Raw genomic sequence first — 23,959 nt, 5'->3', positions numbered from 1 at the left:
GGGCAACCCTCTCCAGCTTTGAGCAACAACTACATTCAATTGTCCAACCAGAGGGAGGTAAATACTAGTGGGACGACTAGGTCTTTAAAGTCGACCAATACGCGTCGCAACCCCCAAAGTTCTTCTGAGGTACGCACGCGTCCTCATTGTGACAAAAAACGGCCTCCGTGGCTCAATGATTTTGTTTCTATAGTGTAGAGCGTATTGCCGTCTTCGAAATACCACGGCTAGGGGCCTCGCTGTGACACTTAGGAGACAGTCAACACGTTTCATTAACACAGGTATACAGTGCTCCTTGTTGCGGTGCAGTGAGTTTTGTGCCATGTTCCTTGTCAGACTTTGTTTGAGTGACTGCCTGTGTTTTGGTGCCCAAGACTGGTGCACGTGTATGTGAACTTGGGCGGGAACGAACTGAAATTGCCTTTGAACTTAAGTGCGCGTCTTGTGTGCGCGTTTCACTGTATGCTTACTTTGTTTCCAGGGGGGGATGATGTAGTACAGTGTCGCCCCCTGTCAGATCTCTGTGTCATCGTACATGTATGTTTTGTAGTTGTTTAGCTAGATGGCTCCCCTTCCCCCCCCTTCTGTCATGTGACGAGCTTGGACCAATCAGGAGGTGTCATCTGGCGTGTGAAGCCTTTATTAGAATAAACGGCTGCGGGTCGGCTGAGTCGTCGTTCCGGTTTTCATCGGGAGCAGTAGCTCCGAGTCTCCTTCGCTGCGCCGGCGCTCGACGCGCGTTCGCTGGTCGGGGCCCCCCGCTTGCCTGCCGCTGCCGACACAACAAGCACCAAGCACACAGCACGAACCACGCCGAGCACATCAAGCAGTCGAAAACAACTGCTTAAAAACCCTCTGTCCTCGCTAGATCCCTAGGTGAGGGAAAACTGCCGTCCAACCTTCGTCCAATCGGAATGTCCAAAGTCGTCGTAATTGTAAGGACCCGCCTTTGAAGGGGAGGGTTCATACACTTACTTCCGCACTTTGGTTTCACTGAACACACCGAGTTGAGAGGGTTCTCGTAGACATGGGTTGTCATGCTTGATCCCAGCTGGCGTCTCTTGATTCCAGCTAGCCGCCGCGTCTGTCAATCGATTGTGACGATTTCTAGAACCCGTGAGAAAGCACCGCAAAACACCTTTTCCAGGAGTTCTCTTGCTCCAAGTAGACCATGAAGGCGACAGCAAATCAACTAACAATACTCGGTCTGTCGAACGTGGCTAGACTTGCCGGCGCGGTTGGCTGTCCACAGGAGGCGCATTGTTGGCTCTCAAACGCGACTCATCGCAGCGGGCCGGGAAGGGTTTGAAGGTCGCTACCCCCGCAGGTCTATCGAAACAGCTGCAGCGGGCTGGGAAAGGTTTGCAGGTCAGTACCCCTGCAGGCAGATTGTAAGAGTGCTTTCCTGTTTCCCCAAGATCTGTCCTGCCTTGGCAACTTCAAGAAATCCAAGCAAATGTATTTTGCCCCACTGGGTGGCTACTACGTGCTTAGAGGAAATGTCAAAAGATAGAAGGCGACGGAACAAGCAAGACAGGGGGCTTCTTTGATTTTCCACTTCTGGCTACCCGCGGGCTGACAGAGCCAGCCAGAGCATTTTCGTTTTTTCGGGTTGCCCCGCCCACCGCGCGACGCACTTCCACCAGGCGTTCGTTTTGCTCGGGCTGGACGGTTCTGGCTACCCGCAGGATGCCAGAACCTGCCAGGACGATTTTGGTCTGGCTGCTTTCTGGAAGTTCTCTGGCTGACAGACGAGTGAAAGAGGTGATGGGCGCTCGCCGCCATCTTTACAGGAACTTCACGGATTGCAACGTGGGCGCTTGAGGACTTAAATTTACCTTGCTCAGCCAACTGTTTACGGTCATCTTCGGATTTCTTTACGTCTAGCGTTACCTTTTCAGGTGCTAACGCTCTGTTCCGCATAGCGAAGTGGTGTGATACGAGCCGTGGTGAACCGTTTGAAGCTTTTGTGTGTGTATGCGTGTGTGTCCCCTGAAGGCTTCTTCGCGGTGATCAGCTGGCACGTCGCGCTCTCATGTATGCATGCTATCTGCATCGTGTTCCACGCAAGTTGTAGACGCTCATTCACACATTGCGGTACATTTTGGGTTCGTCTTTCTCTGGTGGCGTTCCTTTTCACATATCTTGGGTATGTATGTATCTCCTTTTTCTGCAGTTAGTGAAGGCTTAATTTGCAGCTAGTCCGTGTTCGCTCCGTCTCTCCGCGTATGCTTAGGTGGCAGCTCAAAACCAATATGTGTTCGAACTGCAGGCCGCTGATCTAAGAATACCCTGATTGCACTCAGTACATTAGACACATGTAAATTGGCGTATTGCTCTCATGATCGTGACCAATGCTGTTTTTCGTGTGAAACATTTCGCTGGTCACAGATGGCGTGCATTTTCATGCGCCAGCCGCGTCCCCAGCTCCTTAGGGTCAAAATGAGAAGCACCATCAGCCACAACGATTCTGAAATTTGGGCTTCGATTTCTGAAATCGAAGCCCAAGCAGGTCGGCACGAAATTTTATGCGTATGAGACGTACCCGATAACCTGCTTTTTCATGTCTTGTGAAGACACAACGCCAACTCGTTAATCGGCGATGTGATCGCTGCGAGCAGGGATCCTCAAGCTATCGCTTTCAAGTATACAATCACTTAAAGGGACACTAAAGGTTACTATTAAGTCAACGTGGACTGTTGAAATACCATCACAGAAACCTCGAAACGCTTGTTTCGTGGCAAGGAGAGACTTATTTTAAGAGAAAATGCGTTCTGAAGCGTCCGCGTACCTCTAGCGCAGTTCAAATCGCCCGCCCTTTGATCGAGGAGAACTGACATCATGGTCTTATAGTGACGTTGCACCATCGGTGAGTAGAACGGCGTCCGCAGACGGCGCTACGGCTTTTCTGTGCAAAACGCAAACGCGCGGCCAGAAACAGAGCCAAGACAGAGCCGACAGCAGAGCGAAAGCATGGTGGCTAGCGGAAGGAGAAACTAATTACGTCCCACATTACGTCCCACGGCACACGGAAAGTCCGTTTTCGTTAAACTATAGGCTGCGGCGAGCTCGCAGCGTGGTCGGCGTGGTCTGTGAGAAGTGACGAGCCTTTCGCACTCGCAACAGGGCATAAAAAAGTGCGAATCGACGCAAAACTCGACCTAGAAACGTGCTTCGCCACAGCCGACCCAGATGTCGTTTCCCGCACCGCCACCAGGCGCCGCTACTATACCTCAAGCTCCAGCGCAAGACGCCCATAAGCTGGTACTTCATTCTATAACGCAAACTTCGACGCTCGTCGCAATGGACCCTGACACCGACAGATTGGCTCGCGATGGTGGGCTCAACTTCAGCGATTTGAGCACCGACGAGCGCGACCTGCTGCTGAGGGCTCGCACTGCCGGCGTCGTTGCGTACTACGACGGCGGCCTCGACACCGGCTCTCCGGAGCGAGAAAGCAACGAGGGCTTCCCACGACATCACATGGACGTGGCATTCTCGCTGCTTGTTCCAAATGAAAGTTTCGCGAGCCAGCAGAACCCTCACAGCACGACGCGATAACGAAAGTACTGAAACTCCAAAGCGTGCGCGGCGCAGAGTCGTGCGCGCAGAGTCGAGCGAAAACGAAACCTTTCGACCACCCATACTACAGAAGGGTAACGTCAAAATCTTAGTTTTTGTTAGAATCGAGTAGACGTAGACAAGTATCATTTTCTTCCGTCTTATAATCGAATGAAATGATATTTTTAATACGAGTAGTTGAGTATTAGTAACATAAATTACGGGGAGACCTTTCGTCATCGGTTTAGTACCGGAATGTCGCTGGGGGGTCTCAAATCGTGTCATGCATTTACCTCAATTTCTCGGTTACTAAAGCTCTGTTCGCGATTATACTGACGCCTTAGACGTTCTAGAACATTGCTCTACCACTTTAACTTGACTTTCTGGTAACCTTTAGTGTCCCTTTAGGCGCGATTTCGCGCCTTGTCATCCGCCGTGTCGGAGGCCATCTGTTGCGCTGCGCAAGGCGAGGTTGGCCCAGTGTGCGTACTGCGCCGAGCTTGCGCGAAATCATGCGAAAGTGGTCGTATCACTGAACGCAACTATATATTTTCAAGTTGGCAACGCATAACTGGGCCGACTACGCCGAGCGCGCGCCGACCTCGCCGGGCGCTGCCATGCTGGTAGCATGTTTACATTTACCCAGCTGTACCAACGTTCGATTTTGCAAACTTCGGGCAGGTTCGGGTTGTCTTCGGATCCCAGCCCACGTGACTTCTTATCAGAACCGGAACTAGCTGGCTGCCATCTGGCTGCCAGCGGGCTGCCAGAACTCTGAAAATCGAAGAGGCTCAGGATCTGCTCAGTGGCCAATTGCAATGATGTCTACTGCTCATGTGAAAAAATCAGGTCACCTTTTAGTGCCCTAGGCAAGTTTCATCACTGCTAAGCACGATGATCTCGCAATATGAAATTGCACTCTGAATCCACCAGTAAGTCAGCAAGAGAGCACACTAAGGTGAGCAAGCTCATAATGAAGTCTTCACTGACTGGGAACATAAATCAAGATGAGTCTGCATAGAAACATAAAAACTCTTTTCAAGAAAATCAGCAGCAAACTGAGCAACCTGCACCTTCACAATGTGCACTGTAAAAAGGAGAGAAAAAAGGACACATTATAGGAAATAGGGCAATATACACCTCAACCATGTGCTCCTTGCATTCATCCAGGGAGCCAAAGCCATGACTGCACTGTCCACAGATGAAAATGTGTCTCTCTTGGGCTGGCACTGGTTGACCATCCTCACCCCTTGGGAGCAGGCTGCTACCACTTGGCAGCACTTCACTGCTGCCAGTGGACACCATACTTGCCAGTGCACTCTCCAGCACTAAGGAAGCATCCATAGGAGCACGACTGCGTACGGTGTCAGTAGCCAGCTTTGATGTAGTTTCACTGACTTGCGTGTTGGCTGGTGTGCTGGTGGGAGGCTGAGGAGGCTCCTCTGGACCAGTCACTGCAGGCTGCGTAGCACCAGTGTCAACTGCAGCAGACAAGCAGGCATATGGTGCAAGTCAACTGAGGCAACAGAAACTGCTTTTATACATTTTATCTGTGTGCACACATTTCGTATGTTGCCTTTCAATAAGCAGAGGAGTGTGTAATTATTATACACCACAAGCTGCTAGCCTCAGCCACTTGCTCACCATGTACAGTTCGTAATGAGGAATGAACCAAAAGGTTCCTGGAAACAGGCTGCCCGGCCTTGACGGAGAATAGTATTCTGGTTCTTCACTAGATGAGGCATCTAGGATCAGTAATGAGCTATACACAAGTTTTTGCAGGAGAGGTAAATGACCTTTCAATGAATTTTTCCAGCTTGTTGTGGGACACGTGTGACTTAACATGCAATGCATAATTAAGCTCGAAAAATGGGTATCATGGCTTCTTCATGAGAGCTCTATCACAGGCGAGTGTGGAAAAGCACAACAGCCAATTTCAACAAAATTGTTTTCTGTACCCCCCCCCCCAAACCTTTACTTTTTCTCACTGAATGTGCCTAGCAGTGACAGACCTCCATATACGTACGAGTTTTTTGAAGCCCTTCATCGTCACATTGTACTTTTTCACCTGATTTTCACAGCATGACGAGCTAACACCCCTAACTATTGTGATTCTCTGCACCAATGGCTGAAGAGTTTGCTGTGGCAGCAAAAAGTCTAGGCCACACATAAGTTAGTAGTGAACAAGCTGAACGGGTGATACCGCAAGTAGAAAGAAAATCCGCGCGGAAAACGTTAATGAGCAAGGCTTTATGGACCCTTGAAGGCTACGGGAAATGGTAAAACTTTTTTTCTTGCATTGAAGTAATCCACTCAAAGCCACTTATACCGATCCCAGATATAACAAATTATTGTTAATAACTACCACATTTCACTGCATCTATGTTTTTTGACCCTGCCTATTGAAACTGCATCCATATATAAGGAATATTTTCAAAAGCACTGTACTCTTAAAACGAACTCTTTAAACCGCCCGCGTTAAAAGGAGGGCACAAGTTCCGAAGTAAAGAAGCACGACTGAACTGGGCACATGGCAGCGTGCCCCTCAGCTGCTCCAGTCCAACTGTGACGACAATGCGAGCAGCGTGCAGAGATTTTAGATGATGCGAGGAAAGTCGCTCGCTTTCACCCATGCTAGGGTAACCATACTTTCAAGGCATGTCTCCAGACTGCTTCAGGGCAAGGCAGTACAGCGTACGGCAACAGCAGCCTCCAAGATAGCACTGGTGCGCACGCTGGTACTATCTTGGAGGCCACGGCAGTGGCACACTTTACGTAGTTCTTCGTGTGATAGCACGTGCAATCTTGGAAGCCAGGATGATGGCACTCTCATTTCTAGGCAGTTCTCCATGTGGCATTGCGTGCATTATGCGTCTATTTGGGCAATTTCAATTAACGGCCACTCAAGTAAGGCTCAAGCGTTGCTATCTTATCGTTGCTGTCGATGTTCATGCGGCCTGAGTTGGCGTGAATACGATACGATGGTTGCTACCGCACTAAGTTGCTGATTTAGCGGTTACTATGCCATTGTCAGATCACAGTTCGTCGATGCTACGTTTACATCGTTGCTAATAATGGTTTGCAATGGTACTCTCTTTTGAACTTCATACTTTTCTGGCCGAAACAACACATAAAACTTAACTTCCCAACTCTTGGTGCATATGTGGCTGCTACTGCAGCCATAACGGTGAGACCTTTGCAAAATGTCAGCATGCCACAGTTGTTTCCACTTCCAGCCAACTAGAACGCCTCGCTATTGTATGCAGAATTCACTTGTGTCTTCTTGATAGCGAAATATATCACAAGCTTTTGAAGAAAATATGGTGGCAGCTGCGCTTATAGTTTCGAAATGACAGGTTATTGGAACTGGCTGGGTGCTGTTTTGAAAGAGCTACAATGCCACATTTTACAGTGAAGCTGTATATGGCTAGGGTTCCGTGTATTTCTATTTTCCGTGAACAGAAAATATCCTCATCAGTGGCTCATACCCCTGTAAGCATTCATGCTCCCGTAAGCAAGCAAAAAATGTAATGGCTCATAGCCCCCAAGGCAAAGGCTACAAGCACTCAGCAAAGTGAATCGAACAGTGCTTAAATTCTTCCTAATCATGAATACAACATACAGAACAGTGTAGAAAAATGTCATCATCAATGGCTCACAGCATCGTGAGCAATGGCTCATACTCCCATAAGCAAGCAAAACGGACGGACGGAAAAAGCTTTAATGGGAAAACGTCCTGCGAGGTTGCCAGCCCGGACTCAGGACAGCCAGGCATCATGTGCGGTGAGGCATAGCTTTTCCACCGCTGCCTGGGCCCGCTGGATAGCCCATAGTTGGTCGTCTAGTTCCGAGCTAGTCAGAGCGCTTAGCCATCACTCCTTGAGAAGGTCCAGTTCTATGTTGTCCTCTACATATACTGATTTGATCTCTGTGCATTTCCATAAGATGTGTGCCATGTCTGCGTGTTCGTGCTTGCAAAGCTTGCAGCTCCCGTCTGGGTGTTGTGTTGAATTTACTCTGTTTAAGTGTACTGGGTTTCGAAACGTTCTCGTTTGCAACCTTCTCCAATCTGTTTCTTGAGACCTGTCGAGTTGTTCGTGGGGTTGTGTGTATGCTTCTCTTTGTTTCGTGTAGTGTGTCAGTAGGTCGTGGTATGTGACCAGTCTGTCCCTATCGTCTTTTATCGCTTCTTCGTCGTCACCTCCTCCGTGTTCTCCATCACCTCCGCGCAGTCCTTCCCTCTTCTCTGGGGGTTGCGGGGTGTTGGGCCGTCACTGTCCGTGCAGCGGTGGGTTAGTTTTCGCGTGGCTCGGTGGGCCTTCTCGTTGAGGTTTGGAGGGGCATTCGTGGTTACTTCTCCCATATGTGCCAGGATCCATTTGAGGTATTTGGGTGTAATTTTGCCATTCTTAAAGTCTTCTGCTCTGTGGTTCAGGATTTTGGCCGCCTCGGTGGACACCCAGCCCTTTGTGAAGTTCCTAATAGCCGTCTTGGATTCGCTGATTATTGTTTTGTATTGTTGCCGATTCTTGATTACAGCCAATGCGATTGCCGTTTCTTCCGCTGCCTCCGACAATCTGGTTCTTACGGAGCCCGCAGTTATGGTCTTTCCTTCCGTGCATACGACCGCCATTGCGAAGAGGGAGTTACCTTTGTCAGCGCCGACACCACCACTGTCGTCCCAGTTTTGGGGGTAACATGCGGTGTCTACGAAGAGCACCCCTTCCCGTAGGCCGTGGTTTTTGAGAATCGTTCTCGTGCGGCATTTTCTTCACTCGACATTGTGCATGGGGTGCATGTTCTTCGGGACATTTTCCGTGGTTATTGCAAGCAAAAAGTGCATCGACTTATAGTCCCATAAGGTTCACGGACACTCACTTTGTGTGAGTTAGCTGCAAAGACACTACCCCTGTTGTCGTTGTCGGTGGTCTCACTGTGGATGTGCCGGTACCGAAAAGAGAGCGGTTTACGCATGTGTTGCAGACATATCCCTTGCGATGCCACACCAATCCGGCTCAACCAACAACCCAGCGGCGTACATGCACCAATTTAACATTATCAAAAATGTGATTGCAGTTCAGAGTGAAATACTCACTTTGCGTGCATTAGCTGCGATGACACTATCCCCGTTGTCATTGTCAGTGATTTTAATGTGGATCTCTTGGTACCAAAAAGGGAGCGGTTTATGTGTTCCGTGTTGCAGACATATCCCTTGGGATGCCACACTGATCTGGCCCAACCGACCACCCAGCAGAGTACGTGCATCGATTTGACATTACCAAAAAATGTGATTGCAGTTGCAAGTGAAATAATGAACACCGATCAGGACAATAAATGAATGTGCGTACCTTTCGTCACAATGACCATCAAGGCAATAAATCAGTTCGTACTTTTGTTCAAAATTTTGTGTCACCTCCATGCATATGCTAAACAGCTTCGCTGGTCAACTACCTTCACAGAGTGGAATGGCTTATGATTTTGTTCTTTAGACAATGTTTTTAATGGAAACTTCCAGCTAAGTGCGGGCAAAGTGCTGGGAATGAAAATAATTACACCGAAAATCCGATTTTCAGACCAAAGTGGTGTCGAATTGTAACTGCAGATGTCAGGTTCAGCATCGTTAATTTTTGCACATATCTAAGGGCGAGTTCACATATAATGAACTGAGTTTGTTATAAACTAGCTTGACTGTATAGTCAAAGTCACTGCAGTGCTGAAAGTACATTCTGCCAGAGAGAAAAAGACCATGCTATAGATTTCAGAACTGAGCCTAATGATTCATATTTCTTAAATAGTGTAATCTCTTTTGTAGCACATTGAGCAGGTCACGTCAATGGTACCAGAAGTTTACCAGTAGTAATAAGCATCTTTTTAATACAATGAATAAATAATGTGTGGTTACAAACCACAGCAAACTGAATATTTAAGTGAAGCTTTCTTTGTGAACCCTGTTGGACTTCCCTGACCATGGGCTGCTACTCGATTGCTGCTGTCTTGCCAAATAGGTCACACTTACAGAGAGAGAGAGAAGAACCTTACATGCTCAACGTTGGGATCGAACTTTGGCTCCCTAGCATGGCATCCCAATGCTCTAATCCAATGGGAAAAAAATTGGACATATACTTATATCAAACCTATGTCAACTAGCTATTTGAGATGATCACTCCGTGTTGATAATGACGATGTCTATACTATATGGTACATACCCACAATGGGAGATTGGCCAAGTGGGTGGTATACTTAAAATAAATAACAATTGAAGAAATACAAGCATTTCATTCCATTTACTGCTTCAAGAAAGCTTCACTTCACATAGATTCTAATAAATGTACTGCATCTGAAAAAATAAAATAAAAATTAAACCAACATGGAAGGCTTGACTTTCATCTGCATGCAATTAAACCTCATTACACCGTAGTTTCATCTGACATAAAGATACTTTCGTTATATCGTGTCCATGTTTGTTGGCTTCTTATGATTTCATTATATCTTATATTTAAAGTATATACATTTAAACCTAAATATAAAAAAACAAACTTCAATTTAAATGAAGTTCTCAATATAATGAAGTATTTAACTTGTTTTTAGAACCTCTCTTCTACAGTTGCCAACTGATTTTCAGGACCTCGTGGGTACTGAACTCTCTCTCTCTCTCTCACACACACACACACACACACACACACACACACACACACACATGTGCGAGCGAGAGAGAGAGAGACTTGGGCTACGTTCATACTTGGAAAGCGGCAAGAGGGCGTAAAGGCCAAAGCGAGCAGAAAATCTTTTCCACGCATGTCCAAGATGTTCACATTTGCTTTGCCGCTGCAGTGGAAACCACTGCCGCTTTCGCTGACATCCATCTAGTCGACGTAGGTTTGTCTACATGGTCGCACTATTCATCACACCATTTCAAGCCGTATGTTCATTCATTGACTTTCAGCTAGGTGTTTTTCCTAAAATGGACAATGAAAACGGAAGATGTTAAATTTTACAACAGGATGTTTACATGCTGGTGCAGCTTCCGGTGAAGCGGAGCGGCTTTCCGATTTGCCGTGGTGAAAAAAATCGGTCCGAGACCAATCAGGCTCACCACCTGGTTTTCCACTCATTTGGCTGCCTAGGCGGGCGTACTTTGTAAAGTTTTTGCCACTTCCGCCTGCTCTGAGACGAAGTGTGACCGTAGCGTTAGAATGGCTTAAAAAAAATCTCTAATAAAGCCTTGCCTCATGCTACACTTGGAGGCGATCAGGGCCACTATCTTGTATGCGTTTGAAAAACCGACGTTCGGTTTCGCCTCATGCAATTTTCCAGTTTGGACCGATATCAATTGCGTGAGGCAAATCCCAACTTCGGCTTTTCGAATGCGTACAAGATAGCGGCCCAGATTTGCTTGGATTTGTGCAAGAGTGACGTTGTCTCTGTATGCAGTCGACAAGAGTGTCACCGCGTTGGCAATCTCCGTTGGGGGAGATCGCCGTGGAGGTAGAAGAAACAAGCCACTTTGTACCACTTGGCTCCCGCAAAGGCACAGGAGGTGTTCCTGATCACACAAATGCAAGGCCGCACAAACACACACAAAGATGTGATAACGTCTCCAAGACGCACCTACTCAGTGGACACACCACGTGCAAAATAGCAACTGAGACTTAAAAACTTATCCTGCACTAAGTGATTGTGACGATAGTGCTGACCGAAAAAAAAAGTGCCATCCCCTGGAGCATTTCATCAGCTAAGGAAGAACGGGCATGGCCTCCAAGATGGGAGGATGGTGCACACTCTCTATTGATAGCATGCGCCTCCCAATCTTGAAGGCTATCGAGCGAGCCACTGGAAGCTAAGCCTGCTCAAGGCAGTGGAAAATAGGTGAGGCATAAACTCATACAGGCTCACGAACGCAGTGTCAGTTGGGCGCTTCCGGTTCAACAGACGACAGTTCCAGAGCACGATTCTTCGTTCGCGGAGCCGGTCGCGCTTGCTCTCTGTGCACTTGCAGCCAAATTTGTTTTTCGCTACCGTTTCCAGTAAATGGTTCGCTTGGCTCGCTTTGCTTCGCACTGTGGAAAATCACGTAGTACCTACTTATCAAGTGAGCTCTTCGGTTCGGGCAGCAAGCTTTGCTTTGCGCTACTGTTTGCAGTAAACTGTTCAGTCCATGGCTCGATTTTCTTCGCGCTCTTAAAAATCACGTTGTATCTACCTTTCAAGTAGGCTCTTCCTTTCGCGCGGCCAGCTCTGCTTTGCGCTACTGTTTCCAGTTAACTGTTCAGTTCGCGCGGCTTCCTTTGTTTCGCTAGGGAAGGTCAGCCTTTCAAGTAGGCTGGTCGGTTCACATGGCCAAATCTGCTTTTCCCTACTGTTTCCAGTGAACGGTTCGCGTGGCTCGCTTTGATTTCATTGCAAGGTATAACCCCTGCTGCTAATTTCTAGAGCCTGTGATCTGAGCACAGGCATCTGAGCACAGGCAGTCGTTTTTTTTGCCGATCGATCAAACACGTTAATTAGGTATGCATGCTATCACAGTTTTATATTTATTACAGTGACGCTGTTTACCTGGCGGACCTGTATGAAAGAGCCGTATGCCTGGTGTCGTGGGAGGGGGGGGGGAGGAGGAAGAGAAAGAGAGAGTTATCAGGGCTGGCTAACGTTTGTAAAGTGAACAAAAAAGATGGCACTGCGTGGTCTCGTAGGGCTGTATCTGGGCTGGCTAACGTCTGTAAAGTGAACAAAAAAAGATAACGAACACTAGTACGGCGCTGAAAAAAGAAAGGACACGTGATTTCACCACGCGCACCTGTACAGTGGCGCACCCATGCTGGCAGCCGTTGCTGTCACCTGCCCTCAATACAATGGTGCAGCAGTTGTGGCGGGAAAACATGGGGATATGCACCGCGGTAGCCGTCGCGGTGTGTAAGAACTGGATTGTACATTGCAGAGGTAGACCATTGCAACAGTTGCAATTAAAAAAAAAAAGGGAAAAGTGCAAAGACCATGGATTGTGCGCACAGCCCAAGAACAAGCCGAGTATGAGGAGAGGCATCGAAAGCAGAGGTGCGACTATGACCAACGACAATGTGCCCGTGCAAAAGAGGAGAATGTGACCAGTGACCTTGCTTCTGAAGAACGTCAGCGAGAGCAGATGCGAGAGTCTAATCGTCAGCATCGAGCGCAAGCTACCAATGAAGATTACGCACTGGAGGCCGCTCGTAAGCGTCAAGTTACATCGTTTGAACCTGCATCCAAGTGGCAGAAGCATGAGGTGCCACCTCCTTCGAAATCACTGAGGTGAATTCCAAAATAAAAGGAATGTTTTTGGATGCGAAGCTTGGCCATACTTGCTGGGTCTGTGATCAACAGCTTCGCTGGCTAATCCACTACCGTAAAAATGGTCCGGCCCAAAATTTTTCTTGAATCACGAGTCGCACTTGTGCTTGCGTCAATTCTGTTTGGGTTGAGGACGTGATTTTGTAACGTTTCAATTGTGAATATCAAATTTGTGCTAGAGCTCGTCATATACACCAATGTGTTCACCTGTCATAGTCATTGATAAATTGCATTGTGCAAGTGTGTACAGCTGTTAAGAATCTTGACTTTCCCTAAGAAAAATACCCTCCACACATTTGGCTCTTCAAACTTTTATATCACTGCTAAAGTAGATGCTTGGGGAAGTTGGTACGACACAATTGGAACTTCATATAATTTTACAACAAACCTTTATACGTTTTGCGACGTTTACATATGAATCATACATGTGTTGCAATAGCACTGACTGTCCACATTACTGGTATTTCCCGGAACATCCGTAATGACACAACATTAACCATATGGTCAGCATGGTTTAATCATGCTTTAATGTATATCTCTTTCTCCAGCATAACCAAAACATTTGTTATAAATGTCTACAACACGGTCAAAGCTGTAGTATACCCTTTGTGTTGGGGACACTGCGTGAGACATGGAACATAAGTCCCGCTTGAAGCATTCATCGCCTGCAGTTGGCTTCCCCACACGCTTGCATCTGTTTTAATATGCTTTCAATGTCTCTTCATAAGGAAAACACTGAAGCTTTGTGATCGTTAGGGTAGCGTTTCTCACCTCGTGCACCTTTCACGAAATATAAAAGAAAAATTACAGTTTAGTGTTTTGAATCCTCCCAGTACACCTAGATCATCTTGCATCGAACACCAAATTACGGTCGTTATACCATGCAAGGTGCTTGCCTAAATGGTGTTTCAAGACATTCGTGCCAAGAAAAAGCATTGATTGGAACCGCTTGCTCGCCTATAGCGCCTCCACTACTAAACCATGCATGTTTAAATCAGCCTAGTGAAATTGAGATGAAACCAGTAAAAAAACTTATCGTTGTTGGCACGAATGGAATTCATTTGAGGACAAGAAAGTGCAACGCAGCCAGTCTTGGTAAGTAAACGCTCTGTGAAGAGAATGTGGTGACCCAACACGCGACCTCTTGCATCGAGATCACAGAGCAGGAATTGAGATTTGAAGAGACGTTTGGTTCCAAGTAACTATGCCAGTAGTTTTTATTCAGTGCGCGCTTGTTCGATTGCCCTGCCATGGCTTTGCTTGCAGAGCGGGAACACTAAAATCAACCGCGCGATTTGATTTGCAGTCACGTGTTTGGCAGACAGGTTTTGGCTTCAATCATGTTGTGCGATGCTCCCTCCTATCTATTTTCTTCCTCCATGGTAGCATGGCTCGGAATAAGCAATTTAGTCCAGAAAATCAGTCACAAAAACGCATTAGCTCCATGGGAACCCTGACAGTACATTTATGAAGTCCGGAACGTCCACCAAGTACGAATTTCTGGAGTGTGAAAAATCTGACGGCAACTGTACAGAAAACAGTCTTTAGAACCTCAATATAACGAAGTATGTTTATACATGATCTCAATATAATAAAATTACACTGCCACTGTGAAGGAATACAGAGACAACAAATGGAACCTTCTGTGGAAGCAGATGGTCAAATGGTTGAATTACAAGTGGCTGCTTGCGAACACACCTCTCAAATCAAGCTCTATGCTGACAAGATTGACTGTCAAAGCGGGGCAGCGCTACATTCTGGGGTTTTACGTACCAAAACCATGATATGATTATGAGGCACGTAGTACGTAGTGAGGAACTCTGGATATTTTTTTACCACCTGGGGTTCTTTAACGTGCACCTGATGCACAGTTGGCAGGTGTTTTTGCAATTCACTCCCATCGAAATGCCGCCACCATGACCAGGATTGGATAGCACCCCACAAGCTGTATTGAGCTTTGGGTGTCAGTGAAAGAGTACAAGGATGAGCTGTGAAGGACGGTAGCTTGATGAGCGCTGTCTTCCTGTGCAAGCAAGAGGAAAAGCGAGAGGGGAGCTCGCTCGCAGCGACGCAACCACATGCACTCAATGGAGGGGGGGGGGGGGGGAACAGGCTCCTGCGGGACTTTTTTTCTAACCCAGCCGTGGCTTTCAGTGCAGCTGAGCGCATATGCCCGCTTACTGTCCGTTGCCTACAAAGTATTTACTAAAGTAATCACAAATAGAATCAGGAACACCTTAGACTTCTGTCAACCAAACGACCAGGCAGGATTCCGTAAAGGCTACTCAACAACAGACCATATTCACACTATCAATCAGGTGATAGAGAAATGTGTGGAATATAACCAACCCTTATATATAGCTTTCATTCATGACGAAAAAGTGTTTGATTCAGTCGAAATCTCAGCAGTCATGGAGGCATTACGGAATCAGGGTGTAGACGAGCCGTATGTAAAAATACTGAAAGATATCTATAGCGGCTCCACAGCAACCGTAGTCCTCCATAAAGAAAGCAACAAATCCCAATAAAGAAAGGCGTGAGGCAGGGAGATACTCTCCAATGCTATTCACAGCGTGTTTACAGGAGATATTCAGAGACCTGGATTGGGAAGAATTGGGGATAAGAGTTAATGGAGAATACCTTAGAAACTTGAGATTCGCTGATGATATTGCCTTGCTTAGTAACTCAGGGGACCAATTGCAAGGCATGCTCACTGACCTTGAGGCAAAGTAGAAGGCAGAAGGGTGGGTCTAAAAATTAATCTGCAGAAAACTAAAGTAGTGTTTAACAGTATCGGAAGAGAACAGCAGTTTACGATAGGTAGCGAGGCACTGGAAGTGGCAAGGGAATACATCTACTTAGGGCAGGTAGTGGTCGCGGACCCAGATCATGAGACTGTAATAATCAGAAGAATAAGAATGGGCTGGGGTGCGTTTGGCAGGCATTCTCAGATCATGAACAGCAGGTTGCCATTATCCCTCAAGAAAAAAGTGTATAACAGCTGTGTCTTACCAGTACTCGCCTATGGGGCAGAAACCTGGAGGCTTACAAAAAGGGTTCTACTTAAATTGAGGATGACACAACGAGCTATGGAAAGAAGAATGATAGGTGTAATGTTAAGGGATAAGAAAAGGGCAGATTGGGTGAGGGAACAAACGCTAGTAAATGACGTCTTAGTTGAATCAAGAAAAGGAAATGGGCATGGGCAGGACATGTAATTAGGAGGGAAGATAACCGATGGTCATTAAAGGTTACGGAGTGGATTCCAAGGGAAGGGAAGCGTAACAGGGGGCGGCAGAAAGTTAGGTGGGCGGATGACATTAGGAAGTTTGCAGGGACAACATGGCCACAAATAGTATATGACCGGGGTAGTTGGAGAAGTATGGGAGAGGCCTTTGCCCTACAGTGGGCGTAACCAGGCTGATGATGATGATGATGATGATGAGCTCATGTGCAGCTCATGCACCCTATTTTAGAGGATGAGTTTTTAGAGGTAATCTGCTGCGTGTGCAAACAGTGGGCATGTTGAGAAGCTGCGGCATCATGTGTGCTGTCTCCCCGTCTGTTTAGTACTGCGTGTTTAGCACTAGATGTTGCGTAATGTCGAGCTGCGGAGATGCGTTAAACGAGAGGCAGACAAAGAATTCACTCTCCACTGAAGGAGCTTCTCATAATAGCATCGTCCTACTGCGGGCGACACTATAAACTACGAAGGCAGAGTGGATGCTAAAGTGTGGCTACTTTCGCTTCGTATCACCACGATGTAACGATATCATCGAAGGGGTGAATTCGTAACGGTGCTAATATGTATGAATTCGTATCTTTCTTTAATTTTTGAAGTAGCCTACAATGTCTTTTTTTTTTCTTGCTCTGAAGCATGACTCAACCAACATGCGGGGAAGAGCATCAACACGTTTTAACACTACCTCAGTGTAAGACAACAAAGAACAAGTTCTGCAGATCTGTTCTCGGTGGCTCGAACAAAACAAACATGAATGGATGGCTTTAGGGGTGACAGGAGGGTTGGTCACTAAGCAACATAAAGCATTTTTACGCCTAGGGATGCAGTAGCCCTGTCTGCTGAATTTCTTATTTTCAAGCTTTTAGTAACCGCTCCATGCATGAAGGCGTGCTGGTGGGGGTTGATTTAATTGACGCAGCATGCTTTCGCATTTGAACTAAACACGTTTTCCTTCCACAGCCCCCCAATGTAAAGTTTCTCACCGAAACTTTCCAGTGCATCCGATTTAAGCGAAAATTCAACTGAGGTCGAATTAACGGTATTTGCCTTTATCGATGTTTAATTGTATGGGCTCCACATAACATACACTCCGTACCCTATCAAAGTGATAACACAGTGATACCTTCTATGCTTGGCTCAGCTCCTGCACCAGTAGCAGCGCCAGCAACAGCAGTGTTCAAACCAGGACCTGGAAATTTAGAATATAATTAAAATGAATACTTCAATTTGGAGAGCTTGCCACCTCCCATCATGGCCTTGCTACGTTTAATTTGCTTCTATCAAAGCTACCACTAAACTCTGTTCTTGTGGTAAAGCACTCCCTGAATGGTGCTTTACAACTTCTAGTTCAACACGAGGCGTGGTGAGGGGCTCTGAACGTAGACCAAAAATGAATATTCAAGTTAGCTCTATCAGTAAATTATGTTACTGAAATAGCAAAACAGCCACTTTTACCGTTAGAGGTTTGGTAAAACTGAAGAGATGCAAAAAAGGGTGGTGATGCAACACTACAGTTCCCAAACCGGATCACCGTGACATTGCGACTTCCATAGGCGGAGAGTTTTCATTGTTCCCGAGAAGGGGGGGTGCTGACCAGCTTTCCAAACTCCATATATATATATATATATATATATATATATATATATATATATATATATATATATATATATATATACGCACACACACACACACACACACACACACACACACACACGCGCGCGCGCATGCACGCACGCACGCACGCACATGCACACATTTCCTGTACTTGAAGAAGCTTTGCGTGACCTCGAAGAATTTAGTGCTGAAGTGATGGCGCTATATCAGTACATACAAGACCTCCATAGTAGGGGACCGTTCAATTTCACAGCCCGAGTCCTCTCGGTGGTGTAATCTTCCTTCGTGTAATTGTCACATACCTGGCTATCACTAATAACTCCACCTTTCCGGTGAAACTGCAGCCTCTCTGTCTTTTTTTTTTCTTTTCTTTTTCTGTAAGCCCAAGTGTAAGCACTCCTGTACATGACTGCTACTGATTCTGATTTCTAGTGATTCCGGCTTGGCCTCATTTCGGTTACTGAGTGCATTATAGCGTTCCCCAACTATCATGCACCAATACTTAAAAAAAAAAAAGAGCAGTTGTGTCATTTGAAGAAAACTTAGTTTCCAGTACAGTGGAGTAGCTGCCAGTAATTCTTTCGTTATTGAGATTTAATTCGGTAATTGCAATTAATTGTCTAACTCAAGAAGACTGCCCTAATTTCCGAAGTGTTAATGAGGTATTTGTAGACACCCCAAAATAACATCTAACTGTGGTGTTTTAAGCGACGTGCTAGTGGCGCACAAGATTTTCCCGGAAAAAAAAAAGAAGAAAAAGAGAAAGGAGGTGGAGAAAGAAAAAAAAAAGGGCCTCACGAAGTATGAAGAAAACCATGCGAGTGCACTCTAACCCGCATCATAAAGGAGCACCCTCAAATAAGCTGACAAAGCAATTGCATCGCCTGTTGCGAACCCGAAGAGACAGCTCATCAACTTGATAAGGATATGGAAGGAGCACCAACAGCAGGTTTCGTGGCTTAGCAGCTGTCCCTTCCTCTACTTTCTATGCCACACGTATTATCCGTATCTCAAGGCTGACTGATCACGCTGATAACAAAAGCCCCTCGATAATGCGGCCGAAGCGCTGCTCTGACCACGCACAAAATGCGAAAAGCAATGTGATAGGTATATATAGAATTGTTCGAAATCCCGGCTTTCCTCGCACCACATCGAAAGTGTGCATGCGAAGCTATAGACCTCAGACTCTGCCCAGGCGGCGCTGCAGAAAAACCCGTCACCAGCGCCCCCATCGGAGCCTTGGGGCGAACTGAGTTGTGCAAGGAGAGCTGTCCGCAAGCGAAGGTGCATAGGCCACAATGGACCCTTCTCTTTCGTTTGTGTTGAGGCTCGGTTTCCTAAAAATCAAGGACCTGGAAAGCGTCATCCGCCCATCCACGCTTCGGAAAGGAAGCTCAGCAGGGTGAAGTACGTGTACAATATAAAATAAAGTCTCAAGTGTAATTTCGGCGTGCTGCAACTCGCAAGTACAAAGAGCATCAGGTTTGTCTATAGGCATATCAGCATAAAAATCTAAGCAGTTCAAATTGGTTCATAATGAATATGTCCTGTACACAAGACTCAAGTATCTCCTATATTTTTATGTATTTTATCGTAATGTTATGTCTCGCAATTATTTACAGAGAGTAAATCCTTTCATAGCCTTTCCCAGGGTAGCAAACAGAAAACGTTTTCCAAGGCAGCAAACAGCATGCGATCATAACAAAGGAAGCTTCCTACAGTGCCTACACGCTGCATCTTTCTTTCTTGCAGGAGCTACAGCATCGCTCGTACCTTAATTTGAACTTTTCGCAGACGCTTCGAGCAACAAGTGCGCACAAATGAATGTAAATAAATGCGACGTTTTTTTCTTTACACACATGCGTTACTTTGCAATTACTCGTCCAGTGCTCCTAAAGCAACTTCATTTCTCACATTTGAAAAATGCGCGTCGAGCAGGATCAGCACATTGCGAAGCGTGCTTGTTGTATCGGCACAGGACATCCAAAATACCGAAAGTAGAAATGAGCTCACGATACAACTATGCTCAAGGACAGGATTTTGAATTCATAAACGAACCAAAATGCTTGGTTAAGCTGACCTGCCAAATCTCTCTGTTTCATTTTTTGAGTCAAGTGGAAGGCGGACATCTGCTAAAAGGTGGAGATATTGATGGCACATAAGCAGGATGGTTCGCAACATTGTTTTTTCTGTTACCAACGAAGTGGCGGCTGCAAGTTCTTGAGTTTACGCTTGGTTACCACGGTCCTCCGTCAGGGCTACGCAACACAATTACAGAAGAACAAAATTGTTGCACTTTCTCATGCGAGCCGCTGTGTTGTGGGGAATGCAAGTAATCCGATTACCGAACAGGTTGAACGGCCCATATCCAGTGCTCTCGCCTTTCCTCTTCATACGATCGCGATGGAAATCGGTAAAACTGAACATTGTCATTCCGCCCTTCATGTTTATGGCAATTTACAACGCAACAGTAGCGTTGATTGCGGCGTTTCTTCGCAGCACGCGGAGCTATCGCGGTTGCCGTCGTTTCCTCCATCAGTCCGAAAATTGAGCCAGCAAGCGCTTTATGGCAGTTCGGCGGCACGTTCGACTAGTGCAGAAATTCATAGCTCTCTGTCTGGGTGTTAAATGCGCAAAACACGCGCAATATGGACCAAAATCTAGTTAAATCGTTGTTTCATAGTCGCTAGCTGCATAGGAAACTTAGCAAGGGAATCGGGCTTCGCACTACTCAATTACTGCCTCTTCGCACCGGCAGGTGGCACTACGCGTCTTGCAAAACTCCAGAGTCTGACGTCCATAGCCCTTTTTCATCGGCGATATAGCAGCAGTGCATTCAGGACCACAGAGAACTTCTGGTCAGCCATTGTCGAGAGTCCAGTTAACCAAGAAAAAAGAATTATTTTGCCACAAAGTATACTGTAGGCACATATTCTTGATGTTTTCAGATATAAAGAACATCCAGCATGCGTCGAACTCATGCGTGGGCTTTTTTTTTTTTTCTTGCACTTAACAATAGAATTCATTGTCAAACACTCCAACTCCTCAACAAAACTTGTACCAGCTGGAGGGTCCTGTAAGTTTATAGTCTATTCTAACTTGTGTTGCTCCTGAGGGCTTAACCGGAAGTCTTGTGGGAACTCTGTTTGTAAGCATGAAAAGGGTCTATGTTTCGGGCCGGAAACTTGCTTCGGACCAAATCCAAATTAAAGTGAGCATTTTATTTTTCATGAAAGTGTATACGTACTGCAAAAACAGGTTCGTATAAAAAAATAAAAGCGAAATAAACAGACTGGGAAGCGACCAACGAGTAGAGAAAAGGCAAAACCGATGCGTTCAAGAAAGTAAATATACCACTTCTAAATGAGCTGAATTGGATATCAGGATGTCTACACAAAAAGAAAACTATCAGATTTCAGTGTGCCCTTATTATCTATGATTCGTAAGCTCCACTGAACACCAGCCTAGAGGACGTGTTCGAAGAGGTCTCCCTTTTGCAGCTACGCAGTAACGTGTCCGTTTTATCACTTCTTCAGTGGCTTTCTTGATGACCGATGCCGGAATTCTACAGCAGACATCTGTTATCCTTGCCTTTAACTAATATGAGGTCTGTCTCGATCACGTAAGCACGGCCTTTCACATAACCCCAAAGAAAGAAACCAAGTGGGGAGAGGTCAGGTGATCTAGCCACCCAATTTACAGGCCCGTGCCTTCCAATTTATTGCGCATAAAAGTCGTATCCAGCCAGTTTCGCGCTTGGCTGCTGCTGTGTCCGGGTGCCATATCTTGATGATACCAGAGAAGTGGAAGACATGACAGCGGGACTTCCCTGAAAAACTCATCCACCACTCCAAGGATTTCGTTCACGTAACGCTGTCCAGTCAGTGTGTTATTGAAGAAGATTGGACCGACGATAGCACCGGCGTAAATTCCGAACCACACACTGAGCGACCACTGGTACTGGTGCTGACTGCGCTTAACCCAGTGTAGATTGGAGTTCCTCCAATAGTGTGCATTACGCAAATTTATCTAGGCACACTCTTGCGAAAATTGGCTTCATCTGTGCACATGATATTGCTCAAAAAGTCCGGTGGCCCATGGCCTTTTGTGAGGACCCAATGAGAGAAATCTAGACGATTCTACAAGTTCCTATCTTCTAAGCATTGGTGCTGGTCAAGATAGTATGGGTGAAAGGTTGTCATTTAGAATCGTCCAAACTGATAATTTGGAAATCGGTATCTGGGCGGCCACGTCCCACATGCTAGCATGAGGGTTTGAGACCATACATGCTAGAACATCTGTGTATAGGCTAGGATTCAAAGATGGAGTCCTCCACCGTTGCTTCTTGAAGCTGCCGGTTTGTCTCAGGATTTCCTCATTACTGATGATAGTTACTATGTTTGGTCTACCGCCACACTTCCATGACTGATATATATATTTGCGGCCTTCCTCTTGTTGTCATTTGCAGATGCCAAGGTAAGGATCATGTTTACCTTCTGCTCATTAGAGAAAGACATGGCGACTGGGATGAAACAAAATGCACCTTTCCTTTAAACGTTTGCACTGACGTCAATTCACTTTTGTTATGATAAGTTTTGTGGCAAAAAAAAAAAGATGCACTTTATCAACGCTAAGACAGCAGCTATCGCAGCTTGTTTCCAACTAAGACCAAACGCGATGTGATACTTTGACAGGGGTGCGGCAGATAACGCACTAGCTCGGGGTTCTTTAACGCACCACCTGGGCTTCTTTAACGTGCATCTAAACCTAAGTACAGTAAAACCTCGTTAAACCGTACCCGCTTAAACAGTAGTTTCGGTTTAAAAGTAGTAAAGTCAATTCCCCGACTCAGCGGCCATTGAACATAATGTATTTTGTATCCGCATTAACCGTACCAGCTTATTGCGTACGCATCGGTTAAAACGTAGCGTTTCCACTTTTCGTCGCGCAAACATGGCGGTGCGTCGTCTCCATCGGGCGGCCCGGCAGAACAACAAGCCTCAGAGATCGGTACAACGGCCTCCAAGCGCCCTGTGCGTTTGCATGTGAAGCCGCATCAACATCAACATCATTTCGACGCCGCATGGACGCCATGCCAGAGAGCGTTGTGGCGTCGTGCAAGCGAGGACTCGCGTCATGTCAAAGCTAGGATAAAAAAGACGCCGGGTGCTCAGCATAGAAGAAAAATTAGACATCGTCCGTGCTACCGAACGTGACACGAAGAAGTCGGCGCTGGCCTGCGACATGGATCTGCTGTTGACTACAGTGTGTGGCATTTGGAATGCGAAGTTGCTCGGCAGCGCTGCTGCGACCGCGAAGAGATGTTGGCTACGAGGTTCGACTATTCACCATCGTTGCCGCTGTTGTTGCCGAAGTGTCAACTAGCGACAGTGATGAGGACGACACGGAAATCGACAGCACGGGCTATTCAGACAGTGGCAGAAGCTGCGCGTTACGTCAGCCTCGTGAATGCGATCATCGCAAGAACAGGGGCGCGATAACGTAACTATTCCAAACGAAAAGTTTTCCGAACTCCGGCACCCGGCAATGAAAAAGGCACCACGGGACTTATGCAGCACTACTGCGCGCGTGCACGGAGAATACGTAACGCCAACGAGGAATCTGTCGTGCCGTGCGAGTGTTTGCCGAGAAGAGGGGGGCTGGCTGAGAAGCTGGCACGCAGCTTCAGTAAGTTTGAGGCCGCTGTCGTCATGCTAGGCCGCCGCGACATCAAACGAAAATAACACTTACGTCCCGCGAAGTGAATAAATACTGCATGTTTTTTCCCCTTTCATCGCACTCTCTCTGAGTTCCGTTATCGACAGGTAAGTGGGCGATCTCATGCTATTTCGCTTAAACAGTACTACCGTTTAGTATGTACTTTTTCCGAGCTCCGGCTGACTACGGTTTAACGAGGTTTCACTGTACACGGGTGTTTTCGCATTTCGCCCCCCATCGAAATGCGGCCGCCGTGGCCGGGATTCGATCTTGCGACTTCGTGCTCAGTAGCCCAACACCATAGCCACTGAGCAATACGGCATATTGCGACACGAATTGTGTAGCACTCTCTGGAAGCCATGCGGCACCAGCGATTACACTTGCACCTTTGAGGAGTCATCTATAAAAGCCGACACTGCTCTGTCTCTGCTACATGTCTCACTCAAATTCTTTGCCTCAATATATCAGCTAATGAAAACACATATAGGGCTGCAATCCAAT

At 46.6% G+C, this 23,959-nt stretch overlaps 1 protein-coding gene across 2 annotated transcripts in view; it reads right to left on the bottom strand.

Moving 5' to 3' along the window:
* The window catches only part of LOC135896838 (uncharacterized), a 159,488-nt gene that overhangs the window by 64,149 nt on the left and 71,380 nt on the right, over positions 1-23,959 (bottom strand). Inside the window, exons 7-8 of one of the 2 annotated variants that reach the window (XM_065425317.1) lie at positions 17,250-17,315; positions 4,702-5,042 (exon numbers count right to left, since the gene is read on the bottom strand). In XM_065425317.1, coding sequence (XP_065281389.1) covers positions 4,702-5,042; positions 17,250-17,315 — 407 coding nt within the window. The remainder of the gene's footprint in view (positions 1-4,701; positions 5,043-17,249; positions 17,316-23,959) is intronic. The other variant, XM_065425318.1, reaches the window with a different exon arrangement.

This window comes from Dermacentor albipictus, chromosome 1 (assembly GCF_038994185.2).
Source record: "Dermacentor albipictus isolate Rhodes 1998 colony chromosome 1, USDA_Dalb.pri_finalv2, whole genome shotgun sequence".
NCBI classification, from domain to species: Eukaryota; Metazoa; Arthropoda; class Arachnida; order Ixodida; family Ixodidae; genus Dermacentor; species Dermacentor albipictus.
The sequence above is the reverse complement of the archived record's forward strand: the minus strand, read 5'-3'. Positions and strand labels throughout refer to the sequence as shown.